At 40.3% G+C, this 21303-nt stretch overlaps 1 protein-coding gene across 2 annotated transcripts in view; it reads right to left on the bottom strand.

The window, feature by feature from the left end:
- The window catches only part of FHY1 (Haloacid dehalogenase-like hydrolase (HAD) superfamily protein), a 389630-nt gene that overhangs the window by 252220 nt on the left and 116107 nt on the right, over positions 1-21303 (bottom strand). For both annotated transcript variants that reach the window (XM_089394049.1, XM_089394048.1), the window contains exon 3: positions 5361-5412. In XM_089394049.1, the coding sequence (XP_089250175.1) occupies positions 5361-5412 (52 nt within the window). The remainder of the gene's footprint in view (positions 1-5360; positions 5413-21303) is intronic.

Here is a 21303-nt window from a genome sequence, read left to right as displayed (position 1 = left end):
TAAGTTATATTAAGCAAATAAATTGTGCAGCAGCATATAAAAATTAAACACACATCAAACATCAACGAAAACGCTGCCAATAAGGATTTGCTGAGCCATATTATTAAAAATCTGCAGGCTAGATACAATGTGAAATGGAATGGTGCACCTGGGCTTGTCCCAATGAACAAGACCAACCCCAGATGGGAAAATAGCTAAGTTGAAGGTTGCCCAGTCGTTGCACCACTCTGCACTGCGCTGCTACAGTAAACTATTGCCCTATTGAACTTCAACTAGCTAGAAGGTGGTCAAAAACTACCCAGAAAATTGTGCGTTTTCATCCCGGACTCTTGGACAAAACCCAGAAAAACCCAGAAGGGAATTTATCTGATTTTGACTTTGGATTTTCGACCCTCTTGGAGCCTCTCCCCAGCTTCAACTGCCAATTCCGACTTGTAAGAAATAGCCTGCAAATCCTACTGCAAACTCCTCCAAAATGTTGGTTTTTCCTGTGCTATTCAACCCCTAGCTCCCCGGATGGCTCTAGGCCAAGATCAACTGCTCCCCAAGTCCCACAAATTTGTTGCTAGATAGCCTCTGCGCAGTACCTCTGTCTAGAACTTCGACTGACTGTTGCGCTGGTCTAGCTGGCTGCTACTCCAGTGGAAATGCCTTTCCTATGATGCCTCCTCAACTCCCGGCTCTCTAAGGAAGTTGTGAATCCCCTTGTTGATCTACTCTCGGCTCTCCCAACAAGCTGTGAATCCCCTTTGTTGACCTCCAACTCCTCTTGCGTGCTTTCTGGCTGCCCAGGAATATGCAGTTCCCTCCCTGCGTTGATAGATGAAGTGTGTGACTGTACAGGACTCCCTGAAATTCCTGTGGCACGGCCTCCCTAGGGTGGGCACGGATGGTCCCACGAAGAAGAGGTTGAATCTCCCGCGTGAGAGATTCGTGGCTAAACAGTGGGTAGACTCGCTAAGCAATAGAGCCTACAAAAGAGTGTTTGCAAATGTTCAAGATGGTCAAAAATGAGAGTTGATCCTCCTTTTATTACCTTGGGCCTCCTTAGCCTCATGTGGGCCCCTCCGTCCACCCATTCGATTTCCCTCTAAGCACATCGAATGGCCAAGTTTGAATTCCTCATGTGGGTGGCCCCCACATTCCACTAGCTGCTAAATAAAGTCGAAATTGCCCCATAGTTCCTAAGTCTAAGTGTGGGGTCCTCCTCCTAAGTCAAAATTGTGCTAAAAATGTGTAATAGTGACTAATGTTTTTGAGAAGGGACATGATAGCATAGGCCTTGTTGTTCTTGTTTTCCCAAATGGCAAGCTCCTTATCTGAAGTAGGTTTTTCAGGTGCATTGCCTCCTTATCCTTCACAAAACCCTTTGCACAACTCATTGAAAATCAAAGTGTGTTTTATTTTCCTGGACCACTCATGGTATTCTCTTTGCCAATGAAAACTACTCCCACTATGGAGATGAGTGAATGCATCATAAAAAATCTGAATTGGGCCCAAAAAAATTACAGTACTTTCAACAAAAACTTTATGTTTTTGTAATAAGGTTGATTGGCTATGTCTTCAAAAAAATTATCAATATACCTCCATATACCATATGGCATATAACATATATCGATGCCTCATCTCATCTCACATACCATACCATATTACAAATCATTTTCAGCAACCCTTTTCATGGCTTTTTTTTTAAAGCAAACCCTCGTATGCACTCACCATACATGCTTTTTAAAAAGCTATACAACATAAGCATATATGAGCCATCACACTATGAAGTACAAACAAATGGAAAGGAATGATTCTCGGCCTTTTATGTAATGACTATTCCAAACAACACCAAACGGCCCTCATACGAAAAAACTCAACGTATGTTTTAACCATAAAAACACTTCAACACAATTATGAATATATCAGCCTTCATATAATATCAATAGGTATGGAATGCATTGCAATATACTCAAAAGTCCTTTGTAGACGCATTATTTGAACACAATCATTTAGAAAAGGAATGTGGCCTTTCTCACATTGATTCAATGCACACATTTTTCAAAAGAAATTATAACATACCAAGATTTAATGCACATTCTAGCGTTCACGGTTTATCAACGCACCAAACAACATACCATTCAGAAGTTTCCTGCAAAGCAGAGGAATTTGAACAATCTCGACTAGAGGAATTAGCTATAGGTTCGACACAACATTTAACCACTTTACGCAGAGGTCTTAATATCGAGGGACGACCAACAATTTCAATGCACATATGCACAACCTCGTCAACAGAGAACAGGGCAATTTGTTTATAGAAATTCTTCAATGGAGAATGCAAGGGAAAGAGGAAAATTAGGTAGCAGTAATTAATAAAATGACCATAGGGAGAGTATAGCAGAGAGAGACAAAGAATGCAGGAGTTACTTGCAGAAAGAAACTAAATTTGGGAGTTGCCTCTGATACCATGTTAGGCCAAGAGTAACTCCAAATGAAATTGTTTTTTTGCATTAAGATAGAACATAAATATATACAAGGAGAGGGAGACTATTGGGTTTCATCTCCCAATGTATCTTTGTCTTCCAGCTTCCTTTATTTCTCTATTTACATAGGATTTCCTAATCCCAAAGATTAAGTGTCAACAAGATGCAATGTGTCTCCTCACCTTCCACTACAATAATCCATTAGTGTAATTGAGTAAATAAGTTTGTTAATCAGAGGCGAAATTGGACACTTCATAGTGTCATGCCCTTCCAAATGGACTTTAAACATGTGCTAATGTTACCTTCCTTGACAAGAGAGGTTAATGAGGACCTTATTAGGTGGTCTCAACCTTTAAGGGTGTGATAAGTCCATGGTACATCCATCAAATGGCAGGTGTCATCTGAAATAGTGATGGAACAGAGTGGGGGCAAGAGGGAAGGCTCTAAGCCACATGCCATGGTACAAGGGTAGCTATAATGAAGAAGTCCTACACCTTGGGTATCTAAGTGTAGGAGGGAGCAATCATGGTAGATGAGTTACCCCAACCTTTGTTTTTCCACCCTTGTTCATATGCCTTTTGCCTTTTATTGATTTTTCTTCATTTTACTGCTCGAGACTCAAAATGGAATGAGAGCATGATGTGTAAGGTATAACAATGAATACCCCCTTAAGGTGGGGCAGTTCATCGCCCACCAGGGGTTGGGGCAATCATGGGTCCCTTAATGATGCAAGGAGCACTCATGGAGGCCCTAGGAACCAGGGCGATGGCCATAATGATAGGGGGTAGAGCTCATGTTTGGCTTTTACCCATGCACTAAATTTTATTGTCCCTGCCATCTTTTGCATTTTGTGGTACATTTCCTATTATATGTGGTCATATTATGCTTTTATCTTTCTTTCTAGTTGCATCAACCTCTGAGGCATCATTCCAACCCTGACCCAAGGTGTGAACAAGGGCAAGGGAAGGCTAACACCTTGTGGACCCAATTGACAAATGTGGAGCCAGATGGGAAAAAATGTGAAAGGGATTGTAATGAGTGGAGAGGAGTGACATATATGGCATCGGGAAGCAGAACCACGCAACCAAAATTAGGGTTTCCCATGTAGTGCCACTGCTAAAATTAGTAGCCAATAAAGGAGATCCCACATGACTAGGATACAAGATTAACCCCCAAGTTGAGGTAAGGGAACAAGAGCACAGTCAAAACCCGTTCTTTCCATCGAATCCCCCTACTAATACATGCCTAAATGTGCCCAAGAAAAGCAAGCATAAACACTCAATTACATAATGAAAAATCATACCTTTGGGGTTGGAAGGCCCACCTTCAAACATACGATCATGACAAATGAGCGAGGGCACAGAATGGATGGCTCATGCAGCAAAGAATAGTAGCACATCGAGCTATCAGGTGGCTGCAAGTTGTTGTTGGCTGCCAGCTGAAGACAAATCTAGGAGAAAGTTTCTCCTATAGGGGTCACCCACTGGTGGTAAGTAATAGGCCTGGCCATATTTGGAGTTGGGTACCCATAAACATATTCACCTTTATATCTCAGCCAGAATTGACTCTACATTCAAGTTGGGTATCCACACACTCACTCTTATGTTACAATTGATTCACCCCCAGTCCAAGTTGTATTCAAGTTGGGTATCCATAAACCCACTCCCAAATTGCATTTGAGCTCTCTCAACTATCTTCAAGCTCCCTTAAGTGTATTGTAGTTGGATATCAATAAACCCACCCTCATAATATATTGAGCTCTCTCAATTGTATTCAAACTCTCTTAGGTTTATTTCAATTGGGTATCCATAAACCCACTCTCAAACTGCATTCAAGCTTTCTAAGTTGTTTTCGGCACTCCCAAATGTATTTGAGTAGGGTATACATCAACCCATTCTCTTTCTTATTTTGACCAAAAGCCTAAATCCTATATTGAGTTGGATCTCCGAGAACATACTCCCTCATTTACATTTCCTTATTCTCCATGACCTCCTACTCAACATAAAGGAGATGTTGAAATGATGGTGTAATCTTCAAATATGGCTATGGTTGACCTCACAGTGTAATCATTATTACTGTGTATTGGTGTGTTTCTAGGGTTTGCTTAAAGTTAGTTTAGTCTCATTCATTTATTATATTCCTAGGTGGTTAAGGTCGACCAATTCATTATTTGGACCCATAGCCCCTCTTGAAAAGGGTTCTCTACATATTAAGATATTTAAAATACATACTCAAGACTCATTTGTAACATCTTGTTGCGCTATTGCTCTCTTATACCAGTGATTTAATCTTTTAGCCTACAGGTATCATATATAGCATTCTGTTGTCTTTCATGGTGTGATTTATTGTTCAAGGGTATTCTGTCCAGTGATGTGCTCTAGTGTTCTTGAGTGGTTTATTTCTGAAGGTGCACTTGTTGGTCCCTTCCATTGTGCAATAGTGCAGATTTATCTTTTTCCCAAATGTTGGTTTATCATCTCTTTGTGCAGATTAAGAATATGTTGATTGCTTCCATTCAATCCTTTTTTAATGGATGACAACATTTACTGCCATCATAAATCATTTGTACATACTACAAACACAGACGTCATGGAGGGGAATTACTATCTGTAATTAAACACTAAATGCCAGATTGTTTGACATGCAATTTGCTAGACTACAAGTTATTTGATACATAATGTACTTCTCCTGAGAAAAAAAATCATCAAATATTGTTAGAAAATAGAACAATCAAAAGCAAGGGACAATTGAAACAATTTGATTTTCCTTAATTAAATTACATGTTATGCTATCTAGAACATAGATAAATTTTGTGTCAGAAACTAAACAATATATTAGAACATTGTTTAATGCATTTCTAAGTGGTATAAACAGCCATATCGAAATACAAACCACCAAAGTCAAAAGCTCTGCCATCACTAAAGAATTTGATAGCCAATTCCTCCTGCAACCACAAACATCTAGCTTAAGAAATGCAAAATAATCTTATGATTAGTCAAGATAAGGCAATCATTGTTGTATTTGAGCCCACATAACCCAATAAGCCAAGCTCATTTTTAGAGAGGTCAATGTCATTGAGATCGAGCATAATTGGAATCTACAACACGTAAACAGCAAGAGCATAGGAAAAATGTTAAAGAGTGAAATCATATATGTTCACTAGAACAAACCTTACATTTGCAATGGAAATGACTAATAAACAATGCTGCTTCTAGTATCATTCCAAAGACCAAAACACAATAAATTTTTCTTATTTACATACACTGTAGTTCAAGAATATAGCTTTAAATAATTGTGGACAATTCTAGTAAACAAAACAATATACAGGATCCTTCAAAGGAAATTTCACTTTTTCAAAGTGTTACAAAACAGAAAATATAAGCCTAATATAAATGCATCTAATCTAGCATGAGAACATGATATGATGATGTTAGCTATTCAAAAATCAACATGCAATGCATCCTACTCTAACATGCATGGTTACATTATGCAAATACTAAGTGTAATCATAAAGCCAGTGCAACCAACAGATCATCCAATCAATATCGAATTTCCTAACCCTATGATTTATCATTATATATACTTGAGAGCAATCATGACAATTGTGATACTCATGTGCTATGTCACAAGTGTGGGAGGTGGGAAAATAAAGTGACCATATATGGAAGACCATGGATGAAGAAGGAAAGGAGGGATTCAACTTGCTCCATTGGATCCTCTCTTCCAAACAAAAGATGGAAATATCCACAATCAAGCTCATGAACCTTTGAGGAAGGGCTACCTTAGGCACATCATCCTCATCATGGTCCATTTTAATGATGCCATGCTTCATGGATGCCTTAAGGTTGTGACGGGAAGGAAAAGGAGGAAGTTGGCATGAAGGATCATGGTTAATGAGTTGCTTTTCCCAATGATCATGCTCAAGGCAGGGAAAAGACTCATCATGATTAATGATCATATGAAAAGGGATGAGGAATGTGAAAAATCCATGAATGCAATAACTAGAAACTATTCTTCTAACTAATGTTGTTTTTCTTTCTTCAATTAATTAATTTAACGGCAAATAAGGAATAGCTCGCTACTGCAATCTTCACAATAAAATAAATATGCTGCGGAAAAATTAAACTAAAATTGAGAAATTCATGCACACAATTAACACAGTTATTTTGGATTAATGTTCTTGGAAAAAACCCGATAAGAAAACCAGTGCAGCAAATGAGGGTTTATTTTTATTATTATGCAGCAGTAAAGACTGAGTACAAAAATCTGGATGCCCAACTAGCAATCCTCCAGAAAATATACCGGCAAAAATTATTTGGAGAAATTATCTCCCTTATGCAATAACTCGACCTCCCTCTGGCTTGCTCATTTTCTCTTCCTGGCAACACGACCTACCTAAAACTCACACTATTGGCCTAAGAAATTCGTTTGTCCTACTAGTCAACTCAAACTGATTCATCCATCCTCCCTCTGCCTCTGGAAATGGCTCGCTTTGCTTTCCAAGCGATCTCACGATCTCGAGCAATTAAATCGACTCCCTTTTTGGCACTCACACTAGAATTTTGGCTCACTCGCACTAGTTGTACGACCCCTGCAAAAATTTCGGCCTACTCTCTCTAGCCAAACTAGGACTAGAAAGACACTAGAAAAATCTTCAGATCTCTCTGTCGTTGCTACCTCAATCACTGATGCTCCTCCATTGGCTCAAATTCTTGCCTCACTGAATTACTGTGCACTGGGAAATTCACACTGCCTGGATGTTTGCTCCCTCACTTGTGTCATCTCCTCATCCCATCTATTTTCTATATAATCTGTCGTTGGAGCTTCAACGACCATGATTAGATCCTCGTCAACGGCTAAGATCATCTTAAAGTCGATCCATGTGAGTCTCTAGAGCATTCTTGATCATGCTTAATTAATTCCTATTATTGAATTGAGGCTTTTGTGATCCATATCAAGTTTATGAGAGATTTTTCAGCATAAATCACATGATATTTCATTTGACAAATGAAATATCATGTGATTTACGCCGAAAAATCTCTCATAAACTTAATTCCTATTAATTAATAAATTTTCGTAAGTTAGACTTAGGAAATTTTAAATTATTGATCAATTAATTTAAATGGGGCATTTCGCAAACTTGCAAAACCTTTTTTGGGTTTTGGAGATTTCGTGTTCCTTAGCCTCCTAGAGACAGATCAAGTCTAAAACACTCGTCTGATGTTACAAAAACTAACACTCCCTCTTAGCAAGGAAGGTGTTCTCTCTCTACATTAGTACTACTCTCCTGCACCTGGATAATCCTGCGCTTTCGATGTTTGACTGACTTTCTCCACTTCTCCAAGCTGACCAATCTCCCTATTACTGGAAATCACAGTGAAGAGAATATTGTCCATCATGCTACTGCGCAACCTTTGATCTAATCATATCGTTGCTGCTACTGCACTGTTGCTGCAACTACTACAATAATGAGTCTGTTGCTGCAACTACTGCAAGAATAAGCAGATAATTCCTTTGTACGTAGTAGGGTACATAATTCCTTTGTGGTGAGTTCAATACATTGTATTTATCTTTAGTTTTATATAGCAGAATTCTATATATATATATATATATATATATATATATATATATATATATTAATTATGGTGGTGGTACGTATATCAAGTACCCTACTATATTCTTGTGAGTTAGGTATTCACTTCAATAGTTAATTTGTTACCCTAAATATGGATGTTTTTCAATATTAACCAATATGTATGCTAGTGCAGTGCAGGCAATGCATGCATATGTAGCTATCATATGCATGTTAATATCACTATGTTCTCTTTAATTCGAGATGGGTCATTACACTCTCTCATTCATCATCACTTGGATTGGGTTACTAGCTCTTGCGAGATTTTTGTTGTCCCTTTTGGAAGATGAGTTTGGATGTTATGGATGAATTTTGATGTTTGGTTATCTCTCTCTCGTCTTGGAGCTTCATTATTGGCATAATATGATGATTGGATATACTCTTTTGTACATGTAAGTTCTCTTTTCATGCTTATTCTTATCATTTACTTTTGTCACATGAATGTTGCTGGGATTTTCACTATACAAGTCTGAAATTTGCTGCTTTTCTATAAGAATTGGTGGAAATTGTCATCTTTTATAGCAATGCATCATGTCATGGGCCATGTATGATTGGGTGAATGTCCCTAGAGATAATTTATGTTAATTGCATCTCGATAAGTCATCAATTATTACAAATCGAAGTATAGATTCCTTAAAGCAGTTGCGCTCATACCATTGTACCCTAATGCCATGTGAAGTTGTTTAAAGGCCTCCTTGATTGTGTAAACTCTTTCCAAACCATAAATTCTCCTTGACTCCATCTCTCCCAAAGGACAAGGCACTAATCCTCCATAGATGATCACTTTCAAAGCTTATTTCTCTCACCTCTCCCTCTTTTTCTAGGCCTAGCCTCCATAGGTCACCTAGGGCACACTTTTCTCACGATTTAGCCATCCAAAAAAATCGATCTCCTGCCCACAACTGCGATGATGTGTCTTCTAGAGGCCCTCTAAATTTCACGAAATTCCAACAGTGGGATCTGAGATATTTCAAACCCTAGCTTGAGGATCGACTCTTGCCCTTAGTTTCCCATCATCTAGTGACCTCATTGGGACCATAGAATTAAATCATCAAAGGAAGGTTCTTTCTTTGATCCCCTTCCCTTCCTTAATTAGGTCAAGTACATCCTTGGTTGATCAACTCCATATCCTTGACCTAATTTTGGGTCCACTTGGCCCTTGGTGGTTCCGCAACTTGTTGACTCCAATTCCACAAAGAACACTTAGAGGCCAAGCATCCATAAGGCCTTTTGAGACTAGAGGATTCCCTGATAAGAGATATTCTCAAACCCTATCCTAAAGAATCCTTTTAGCCCTTCGTAGAGATCCTACCACCTTGTTTTCCAAGAAAGAAAGCCATACAATTGAGTCTCTCTTGTGAATAGGCCTTGGGAATCACCTTTCATCCTTCCATTGATATATTTATCATTGTGATTCCTCATATACCGGGTCTCCTCCCATCGGTGAAAGTCTGTAAAAAGCAAGGAGCCTTAGAAGGTGGCAATTGGCTATCACTCCATTGTTGCCTTTGACCTAGTAGTTTCCCTATAGGATCTCCTCCAAGGACCCCTACTAGTTTGAGCAGTAACATTTTTGGCGTTGTTGCCGAGGAAACGAGATGTGTGTTTTTGTTCCCCATATGAAGGCCTAGTTCCTCATTGAGCTTCAAAGTTAATGCTTGTTGGGTGAAGCAATCATTTATCAAAGCACTTTAATTCACCCTAGCGACTCCATTTTAATCCTAATATGCAAATCATGAAAAATGGACTATTGTAAAAGAGAGATTAATCTTGGTTCTACGTTTGCAAAACTCAATGACTAAGACATTCAAGAACTGCAAAAGGATGTGGATAAATATGTTGAATTTTATCAAGATTTATTGGAGGATATGGATAAGGAATTCATGCTCAAGTTTCATAGGTCAACACAAAAGCAACTCTACATAATGAGGTGTGCCTATGAGAAGGATCCTAGTTGTCTCCTTGACTTTGTTGGCCTAACCTGTGCTTTTAATATTCTGACTGACCTAATCAATGACAAATATTATAATCAATCACAAAGCCCCACAAAAGGTAATCAATTGGATGATCAAGGTGACATTGAAAAAAATTCAAGTGTGAAGGATCATCATCAAAGTGAGGAACATATGGAAGAGTGGAATCAATCTAAAGAAGTTGGAGTGGACCTTAGGAACCTAAATAATGAGCAAAAGGATGAGTCCTCCTTTGGTCCGCATGATGAAAAGGATGATTTTGTGAGCATATGTGTTGATGAGGCTATGAAAGGTGAAGTTGAGGCTGACCTTACCTTTCTCAAGGATATTACTCCTAATGACTCTCCTTTTGTGAGCCCTGGGGAAGGTGATCCCATTAGCCCCTTGGAAGATTTCATTGAAGATTACTTCCACATTGAAAATGAGCAATGGGAAATTGTTGGCCCTCAATTTGATTTTGCTCCTATTTATGATACCGACAAGCAGGATGAGGATGAGACTAGTCATCCATTTCTCTCGCGCATTACTTATGATGACATATCCATCGATACCCTTGGGAAGGAGAATTATTATTTTCCCTTGCATGAAGAGGGGCAATTGGAAGTAATCGATTCTCCTTTTAGGAAAGACCCAATCTTTGATACTAATAATGATGAAATCGATAAAGCTCCCACCTATCCTCCTTATGATTCTATATTCAAATCACTTGAGCCTTTAAATTATGATTTTAAAGAGAAAACCCCGTTGAATATGAGACTTCACCCTCCCCTTTGCCTTTTTCTCTCGTTCATCATCTTGAGTCTTCCACAAGTGATTCCCTCACCCCTTTTCGTATGATCTCCAATGACCATGGGCCCTTTCACCTCCCTAGGTATGATGTTCAGGAAAAACCATCTACTAGATGCATCCCTCCTTTCCCCACATACCCCCAGAGTTGTGAATACAATCACTCCACTGGGCAACCAATATGTTGTCCCCTTCCGTGTCCCAAGTCTCCTTTCTCTTCCCATCATGACCTTCTGGCATCTACAAAGCATAATATTATGAGCAGTGATTGTGATAGGGAGTTCTTAAGGGTGATCATTCATTCCACCATTGTGTACTTAGAGGGAAGGCCCCACACTTTTGGATTGACTTATTTTCCTTCTCCTACGGCTTCCTCTTACCTTGCATGGAAATCATATTTTCCCACCTCCCACCCACTTCATCCTCCATGTGATTGTGTCTACATTCACGTTGGGATTTTCTACACAAGTAATCATATAGGCATGCATGTGTATATTAATTTGATTATATGTTGGATGCACTAGATTTATAATTGCACTTAGCATGACCATTACACTATATGCATGTTAGGGTAGGATGCATTGCATGCTCATTTTCTCATTAAAACTAACATCATATGATATTTTTCATGATAGATTAGTTGCATTTAGATTAAACTTGCATTTTACTTTCTTGTTGATTTTTATGGCCTAATATTAAGCATGGGTGATCATAAGACACCACAAAAACACATTTCCCAGTGTGCTTGGTCTTTGATATGTGCAGGTAACAGATTTGCGATACCAAGAGATTGTTGGTGCTCTCATGACCTCCCACTCGAGTAGCGTCACGCACTTCTTCGACAGCTCCCAGTTGGAGTGAGATGTTACCCACCACCTGTGGGTAGTGTATATAGGAAAAAAAAATTCCCCTAGATGGTCCTCAACCAACAGCCCCTTGCAGCCACCAGATAACTCGATGTGCCATTATCTCTGCCACCTACGCCAACCATGTGGTCCCTCACCCACTTGTTATGATTGTTTGTTTGAAGGTGGGCCTCCCGACCCTGAAGGTATGCCTTTTCATTGGTGTAGTTGAGTAATTTTCCTTACTTGTCATGGGCACTTTTGGGTATGGATTGGTGGGAGGATTCGGCAGAAAGAGTGGGTTAGGTCTATATTCTTGTATCCATTGTCCAATTTCGTGGTTACCCTTGTATCCTAGTTCCGTGGAATCCCCTTTACTGACCATTAGCTTTAGGGCTGGCACTACATGGGAAATCCTGATTTTGGTTGTGTGGTCTTGCTTCCGGACACCATATACATCCCCCCTACCACTCATTCTAGCTCCATTCATCTCTTTTCCCATTCAGGTGTCCACTAGGTCCACATAGGGTTAGCCTCCGCCTCCCCTTGCCCACACCTTGGGTCGGGCCTGGAAAGATGCCCCAGAGGTTGATGCAGCTAAAAAGAAAAGAAAAAACATAATTTGGGTCGGGCCTGGAACGATGCCCAGGAGGTTGATGCAGCTAAAAAGAAAAGAAAAAACATAATTTGGCCACTCTCAATATGGAATGTACCACAAAATGCAAACGATAGCCAAGAGATACGAATTTAGAACGTGGGCAAAAGCCAAACATGAGCTCTACCCCTTATCCATGACCATCACCCTAGTTCTTATGGGCCCTAGATGAGCCCCCCTCCATCATTAAGGAACCCATGATTGTCCCAACCCCTAGTGGGCAATGACCAGCCCTACCTTAAGGGGTTATCCACTGTTGTATACTACACAGCATGCTCTCATCCCCTAGAGCCCTAAGCAGTTATGAAGAAAAATCAATCAAAGGCAAAATGCATATGAAGAAGGGAAACATGAGTTGTTGTACCACGATTTGCTCCCTCCTACACTCACATACCCAGGTGTGGGCTTCCCCTATTATAGCTACCCTTGTGACATGACATGTGGTCTGGATGATTCCCCTGATCCCCACTCCATTTCATTATTATATCATTTTTCACTTGCCACTTTAGGGATGTACCATGGACATGTCACCCCGTTTAAAGGTTGAAACCACCTAATAGGGTCCTTGATTAACCCCCTATTGTGCTTGGAGACATTTGTACATACAAAATCCCACTATGGAAGGGCATGCCACCATGAAGTGCTCCATTGGTTCCATGACTTGTAAGCTCTTTTACTTGATTCTTCTGATGATTTGTTGTCTTGGAGGGCAAAGAGGAGCATTGGATCTTATGCAGAATTGCAGGTGGGTCTCCATTTGGTGCCTGCTCTCCCTATACAAGGTCCTAGCCCTCTAAAGGGCCACATTAGCACTTGTAGGGTGAGAGTTGAGAGCCATAAGCCTCCACCATAGCAGAGAGTACTTCATGGAGTCCCAACATGACTCGTTGATTGCTCGTGATCCACCTTTTGGATGAGGATGATGCACCTAGTTCACCATGCTCAGCTGGCTCCACACATGCACCATACACTTGGCAAGATGTTCTAGGGTCCAGATGATGTCTCCTCCTGTAGAGGGAGGGCTTATGTCATCATTCTAGACCTTATAGAAGGTCTATAGGCATTTTCGATCCACTTGGAGACCCATGAGGATGTCCTTGTGCTCCCACACCCACTTGGGAGCACCACAGGTTCTTGCTTGGAAAACAAGGGGCCAACCCCTTGTCCACTATGTTTGGAGTCCAGTTCTTCATCATGGCACCCCTTGGACTTCATTAGCCCTCCACAAAGGCCCAACGACTCACTTTGTTGATCATTCGACCCTCTTGAGAGGCTTATGTTATTGAGTTATTTTGGTGGGATTATCACCAAAAGTGTTGTTATTATGCACATTATTTTATTGTAGGGGCATTATTAGTCCAAATCCCTTAGAGGATTGTATAAATAGAAGAGAAGTGTTCTCTCTCATTCATCATCACTTGGATTGGGTTATTTGCTCTTGTGAGATTTTCGCTATCCCTTTTGGAGGATGACTTTGGATGTTATGGATGAATTTTGATGCTTGGATATCTCTCTCTTGTCTTGGAGCTTCATTATTGGCATAATATGATGATTGGATATACTCTTTTGTACATGTAAGAGCTCTTTTCATGCTTATTCTTATCATTTACTTTTGTCACATGAATGTTGCTAGGATTTTCGCCGTACAAGTTTGAAATTTATTGTTTTTCTATATGAATTGGTCAAATTTGTCATCTTTTTTAGCGTTGCATCATGTCATTGGCCATGTATGAATGGATGAATGTTCCTAGAGATAATTTGTGTTAATTGAATCTCGATAAGTCATCAATTATTGCAAACCGAAGTATAAAGTCCTTAACGTAGTTGCCCTCATCCCCTAATGCCATGCGAAGTTGTTTGAAGGCCTCCTTGATTGGGTGAACTCTTTCCAAACCATAAATTCTCCTTGACTCCATCTCTCCCAAAGGACAAGGCACTAATCCTCCATAGGTGATCACTTTCAAATCTTATTTCTCTCACCTCTTTGTCTTTTTCTAGGCCTAGCCTCCATAGGTCACCTAGAGCATCACTTTTCTCACAATTTAGCCATCCAAAAAATTCGATGGAAAGGTAACTCATGTACCATGATTGCTCCCTCCTACACTCATATACCCAAGTATGGGCTTCCCCTATTATAGTTACCCTTGTACCATGGCTTGTGGCTTGGAGACTTCCCCTGATCCCCACTCCATTCCATCATTATATCACATGCCACCTATCACTTGATGGATGTACCATAGACATGTCACCTCTTTAAAGGCTGAAACCACCTAATAGGATCATTGGTTAACCCCCTTACTGAGCTTGGAGACACCTATACATGCCAAAACCCAATATGGAAGGGCATGCCACCATGAAGTGTCCATTTGATTCCATGATTTGTAAGATTTTTTACTTGATTACTCTAATGATTTGTTGTACTAGAAGGCAAGGGGACGTACTGGATCTTATGCAAGATTGCAGGTGGGTCTCCATTTGGGGTTTGGTCTCCCTGTATGGGGTCCAAGCCATCCAGAGGGTCACATTGGCACTTGTAGGGTGAGCATTGAGAGCAATGGGCCTCCACCATAGCAGAGTGCACTTCATGGACCCCCAACACCATTCATTGGTTGCTCATGTCCCACCTTTTGGATGAGGATGATGCACCTGGATCACCATGCCCAGCTGGCTTCACAGTTGCATGATACACTTGGCAGATGTTTCAGACCCCAAACGAGGATGTGTCTCACAATGGGAGACAAAGGGAGAGCTTTTGTCATCATTCTAGCCCTTATAGATGGTTTACAAGCATCGTCAATCTACTTGGAGACCCATGAGGATGCCATTGTACCCCCACACCCAATTGGGCGTTGAAATATGTAACTAGGTTCGGTCTTCTTAATGACATGTGTAATCATGATTTTATGTAATTAATGTAAAGAAGAAAAACAAAATTATTTTATGCTTGAGACATGGGTTTCATGCTCAAGGAATTTTATTTTTATAGATGAAGCTCTCATTGTGAACTATTAGGATTGGTCATTAAGTCATAAAGTCAATTGAGTCAGCGTTATGTATTGAAGACCCATTGGGCATGTTACATATTGTAAAAGAGAAATTATTTGAGTCAAAATAACCCTCCAAGGTCAAGTCAAGTGCTAACAATCAAGTCGGCCTTCTCTAGCAACAAGTCAGCCTAAGACAGTGACAAATCAGCCTAATATCAAGTGATTGGAAGCCTATATAAAGGACACTCGGCCTCATTCAAGGAACCCACTACACTCACTCACAAGTTCGATAAAGGGGATCAAGAAGTAGCATCAAGTCAAGTGAAGAAGAGGAGGACAAGAAGGAAGGAAGATCAAAGGAATTTTGGATCTATTTTGGGCTATTTCAGTTCACACGTGAGAAGAGATTAGGTCTCTTCCTTCTGCAGCAAATCAAAAGTACAGTCATCTCAAGGAGGCCGAGAATTGCAAGAAGAAAGGGTTGAAAGTTCCAGATTAGGGTTGCAACACCAAGGGTTAAGAAAGAAGCAACATCAAGTTTACTTTGACTTAAGGCAAACATTGACTTGATCTTGGAGGAGTTTATATTCCAAGGGTATAGGTCTTGGAATTCGTCCATTGAAGATACTATAAGAAGAAGAATTCATTTGTGTTTTCGTCTCAACCTTGGAGAGGTTTTGGCCCTGGCTAACAACCTACATCTTGTGTCCTTTTGTCTCCTTGTTATTTATGGTTTGATAGTTGTTTGATAAAGAATATCATCTGAGAGGTAGAGTGAATATTTTCCAGGTGCAAAGGGAGCTTAGATGGCTCCATTGGAGCTAGTTTGCAAGCAGTGCGAATTATCCAGGCCAACCAGTGCGAATTCCAGGAAGAGCGAGTTTGTCAGTGTGGGGTTCAAGCAAGCCAGTGGAGGCCAGATTGATTGCAGAAGGGAGAAATTTTCTCCATATTATTTTGGCTAGATATTTGTCGGAGGATTGCCAGTTGGGCATCCAGATTATTGTACTCTCCAAATTTGTTGCATAATAATAAAATAAACCCTCATTTGCTACACCAGTTTTCCCTTTAGTGTTTTCCAGGTACGTTTAGTCCAAAATAATTGGGTTGATTTTATATCCTTGCATCTATTTCTCAGTTCCTAATTTTACTTCTACAGTATATTCATTTTGTGAAGAATTGCAGTGTGATTTATTCATTAATTGTCGTAGACAATTAACTGCTAATTAGTTAGGAGAATACATTCCAATTTCAAGAATTTTGCGGAAATTTCATAGCAACGGTGGTGGTGTATCCACCCACAAGAATCCTGATGAAACTGAACTATGTGATGAAACAACAGACTGAACAATTATGAAATGACCATGTGAATGAATGTCACAATGGTAATAATTTACTGTCAACTAACCAATCTCTCCGCAGAATTTGGGGAACATATGTGCTTGTTGTACTAAAATTTTCCAAACAGTAGCATCTCACATGTTCAACTTCATGGTGTTAACTTATATTCTGATGTATTTATTCTACCAAATGTGAGATTTTCATCTATTGCAGCAATTGGAAATTATTCTTTTAGCTGAATATTATTATGTGTAGTTTATTTGCTATTATGGAAAACGATGAATAAAATCACAACTGCAATTTTCACCAAAAATAAAATGCACTGCAGAAATAAATTTGGAACTGGAAAAATATAGCACACACAAAATAAAAATGGCATTGTTATGTTGGACAAATGTCCCGAGACAAAACCCAATGTGGGAAAACTGGTGCATCATGTTCGTTTTTGTAGCATTGGAAGTGTTCTAGCCACGAAATTTGATGAAGAGGCTAGAATGCATGAGATCTCCAAAACCCATAAATCATTTCTGAAAATTCCACCTAGAAATGACTTAATTAGATTATTAACCTATTTTTTAATGTTTCGTAAGTCTAAACTTAGGAAAACTGGTTAATTAATCATAATTAATTAAGTCAAGGTGAGAATTCTCTAAACACACACGAATCGATAGGGAATTAATTTGGGCCCTTAATTAAGTTCTAATCCTTGTCATTGGTGCTCCAACAGAGAATTATAAGAAGTCGATGGGTAGATGGAGAACGCACCAGTGAAGATACTTAGTGATATTCCAATGCATGTGATTCAACAAGAGAAATCGAGTCAGAGGTCAAGTTGCAGGTGGTAGAGAGGCAAAGTAGTAGATTTCCGAAGGAGTCTCTAGTTTCGAAGGTCGAAAAGAGAAGGTCAAAAATATTCCTTAGGAGGCAGCATTGGGACTAACCAATGCCTCAAGATAGGCAATTCGACTCAACCAGAAGGATGGTCAATTCAGCTTCCAAAAGCCGGGAAAAATTCCACGAGACCGAAATAGTCACTTTCAGTGGCAACAACAAGCTAAATGTCACATCAGAGGCAGCTTTTGGGCAGTATGTGTAGGGCCTGTGCAGAAAGTTGACGCAAAGGGTTCCAAAACCAATTCTGAGGATCGATTTGTTGCGAGATTGCTTGACGAGGAGGGTAAATTCCCTCAAATATTTTTGCCAGTATTTTTTCTCAGATAGAAACACCAGTTCGGCGTCATTTTTATTGTACTCTGAATTTTTGTTGCTGCATAAAAAATAAAACCCTCAATTGTTGCATCGGTTTTCCCAAGTTGGGTTTTTCTGGGGACAATTGTCCAAATATAACGGTGTCACAATTCGTGTGTGTTGATTTGGGGTAGCATCGGATGTGCTCTAAGCCTCAAATTTTGTAGGGAGGCTTGGGCACATGCATTCCAAAGAACCCAGAAAGCGTTTTGAGAAATTCCACCCATAAATGATTTTATTAAAATAATTAATATTTTTAATGGGTACCTAAGTCTAAACTTAGAAAAATTAAAATATTAATGTGTATTAATCTAATCATGGGTGAAACTTCTAGAAAAAGACATAGATCAAGCCAAAACGATCTAAGCCTTTGATTAAGATTTAATCTAGGCCATTGGTTGTCCAACAAGAAGATATAAGAAGAGGTTTGAAGGTCATTTGGAAAACACACTAAGATATCAAGAAAATCAATTTTCTGAAGTGAGAAGTTCTTAGGAGGAAAATAGGTTGAGGAGATTTCTTACAGCAGAGGGGCAGGGCTAGCTTCCGGAGAGAAAGTGATTTTTCTCAGTCGGATAATCATCGGCAGAGAGAGACAAAAGGTAATCCAACAGTGGCAGCATTGAGCAAAAGGGGTTGACATAGAGCCGCGCAAAGGCAGCACAGAAACCAATGAGGAGTCTAAAATTTGCAAAGGAATTCGATTTTCAAAAGCCAGGAGCCAGGGTGTGAGACCAGGAGGCAGAAATCGGATCTCCTGGGCAGCAAATCGACTAGCCAGAGAAGTGACGCAGCAACCAAAGAGCTTGATGTTGGGCTGATGCAGACACTGCGTAGAGGCAGCCAGAAAAGTCTGGGGGCAATCAGTTTGGGGTTGGATAAGCCAGGATTTCTAGTGATGGTGTGAGGTAACCTCACAAGTCTTTCTACCAGTATTTCTCTCTATAACTAAATAACCCTGTGAGGTATTTAGAGATGTATTCATAATTTGTTGCTGCTTAATAATAATAAACCCTCAGAGTTGTTGCACAGGTTTTTCTACATTGGGTTTTTCTGGAGACTATTGTCCAAAAATAATGGTGTCCTATGTGTTTCTATTTCCTTGCTCAGTTTCTATGTTTCAGAATCATATTTAATTGGTGTAGGTTGCTTCAGTAATTTTCTTTGATATTTCAAGAAGAAATCTGAAATAAGTTTGTAATGTAATTTACAATCTAAGAGAAGTAGATTCAACTGGTTGCAGTAGGGTTCCTGAGATTGTTAGATCTATGAATTTTCACATGGTATCAGAGTTGTTGATGTGAAACAAAGAAGAGCAAATCTAGCACTGAAGCAAGGACCAACTAGCTGCAGCAAGCAGCAATTCAAATCCCCTGAGGGATTGCGCAGTTCTAGCTAGGAGAGCTATATTTTCGTGGGTATCTCTCTCTGAGTGAGCCGACAGAGAGGTAAGACTGTCGGATTGAGAATTTGTTGAGGCAAAGGGAACAATGCAGAGCTAGAGGGATGCAAATTTCTGCAAGCTGAGTGTTGGGCAGAAAAGTCATCAGAAGGAGGAGGAAAATCGCATAGTGAGGGAATACTTCCTCAATGATTTCTTGCCGAGGAAATCAGTGTTTCTCATTTGCTAAGCAGCAGAGGAGCAACCAACTTACCAACTCCATTAGGGAGTGTATAAGCCATCCTAGAAGCTACGCAGTAGGGAGAAAGAGGGAGTTATTCGACAGATTTCGGAGGATATGGCAACCAGTGGCTTGAGGGATCAGGACAGGTTGGAGGGAGCTTCCAACTACGTCATCTGGAAGGCCAGAATGTCTTTCCTTCTAGATGAGCATGTCCTCAAGACATATGTTGATAGTGTGGTAGTTGTCCCTGCAAATGTAAATCTGTTGAAGAAGTACAGAACTGAGATGGCAAAGGCCAAGAGGATGATCCTGGATGGAGTCAAGGATCATGTGGTATGTCATGTTGCTAGAAGAGGAACTACTAAGGAGATGTGGGATGCCTTGGCCACATTATATCAGGGATCTTCCGAGCAGTGGAAGATGTACTTAGAGCAGAAGCTGAGATCTTCTCAGATGTAGAAGGGAGAACGTGTGGATCCATTCCTCACGAAACTGAAGGAGACCTATGATGAATTGTCGGTTGCAGGGCACAAACCTCAAGATTCGAAGTTAGTGAGGCTGGCTCTAAATTTCGTCTCAGATGAGTGGCAAGTCTTTGTCCAGAGTATCCTGGCAGAGCAGCATTGACAAATTGGGACAAGATGTGGGCAACTCTGAAACAAGAAGAGCTAAGGAGAGACCTGCTCAAGGTCAAACTTGACAGAAGCAATAGCAACAGCGGGTTGAAGCCCAAAGTAGAGGAGGACCGTAATGCAACCTGTTGTCGCGCGGATTGACACGACAACGCTCAGACCGGGGGCTGTCACTCTGATCCCCGATCCCTCCGTTTAAGCCTGTCTCCTGCGGCTAAGGGGGGTAGTCCCTGTGAGATGATGAGACCAACTGTTGACCAGTTGGTTGGGAGACACGAGATACGATATAAAGAGAAGCACTAAAATGGATTTAGAAATGAAAAGACCAGGTCATCAGTAATTCAACCAGCCAGAAAGAAGAAGCGCAAGAGAAAGAAGATAAGACGAAGATTTGATACATCAGACGGCCGTGAGCAGCTTGATTTTCGGATAGGAAAAAGTCCTACCATATGCAAAATTGGACATGGCACATCCGACAAGCAGCCCACAGATTTGCCTGAAAGCAGGCAAATGCTCAGTATGCACTATATTGAAAACATCTGATGCCGTAGGGCATCCTTTTGTATCGTATTTCTAACCCTACTCCTTGTTTTTCCGCATTTTCGTTTCTGCTTTAGATAGTTAATAAATGAAGAGCTTTTTTTTTCTTTTTCCTGTGCTTAATGTATATGCTGATTTTTGGATGGACGCTACTTATTTTTGTGTTGTATTGATGCAGATTCTGGATTCTCACATTCCTGCAAGCAGCAACGTGTCCCCAAGTAGAGCCAGATGTTGACCACTACTGGTCAACTACCCATGCAGTACCCCCCCCTTTTCTCGGCAAAAAGGGGCAGCACCTGAGCAGCATGTCCGTGCCATCCTGCCATCATCAGCAGTTTGATCTTTTTGATTGTAAACCCAGTCTGCATGTATTAACTGTAAATAATCTTAGCAGACATGAAGTCATGTATGTAATTTGCCTAGGTGGACCTAACTTTCTGTTGATGATCTACGTCCCGGAAGGTTTTTTGTCTCACCGATCCACGGATCGGCAGAGTTTTCCTTCAAACCTGACCCCAAAGCCGGGATGGATTCCGTCATCAGAAAGTTTGGGAGAGTCTTATATGTT

This window comes from Pinus tabuliformis, chromosome 1_2 (assembly GCF_031772625.1).
Source record: "Pinus tabuliformis cultivar Carrire ecotype Pingquan chromosome 1_2, CPIR1, whole genome shotgun sequence".
NCBI lineage: Eukaryota > Viridiplantae > Streptophyta > Pinopsida > Pinales > Pinaceae > Pinus > Pinus tabuliformis.
The sequence above is the reverse complement of the archived record's forward strand: the minus strand, read 5'-3'. Positions and strand labels throughout refer to the sequence as shown.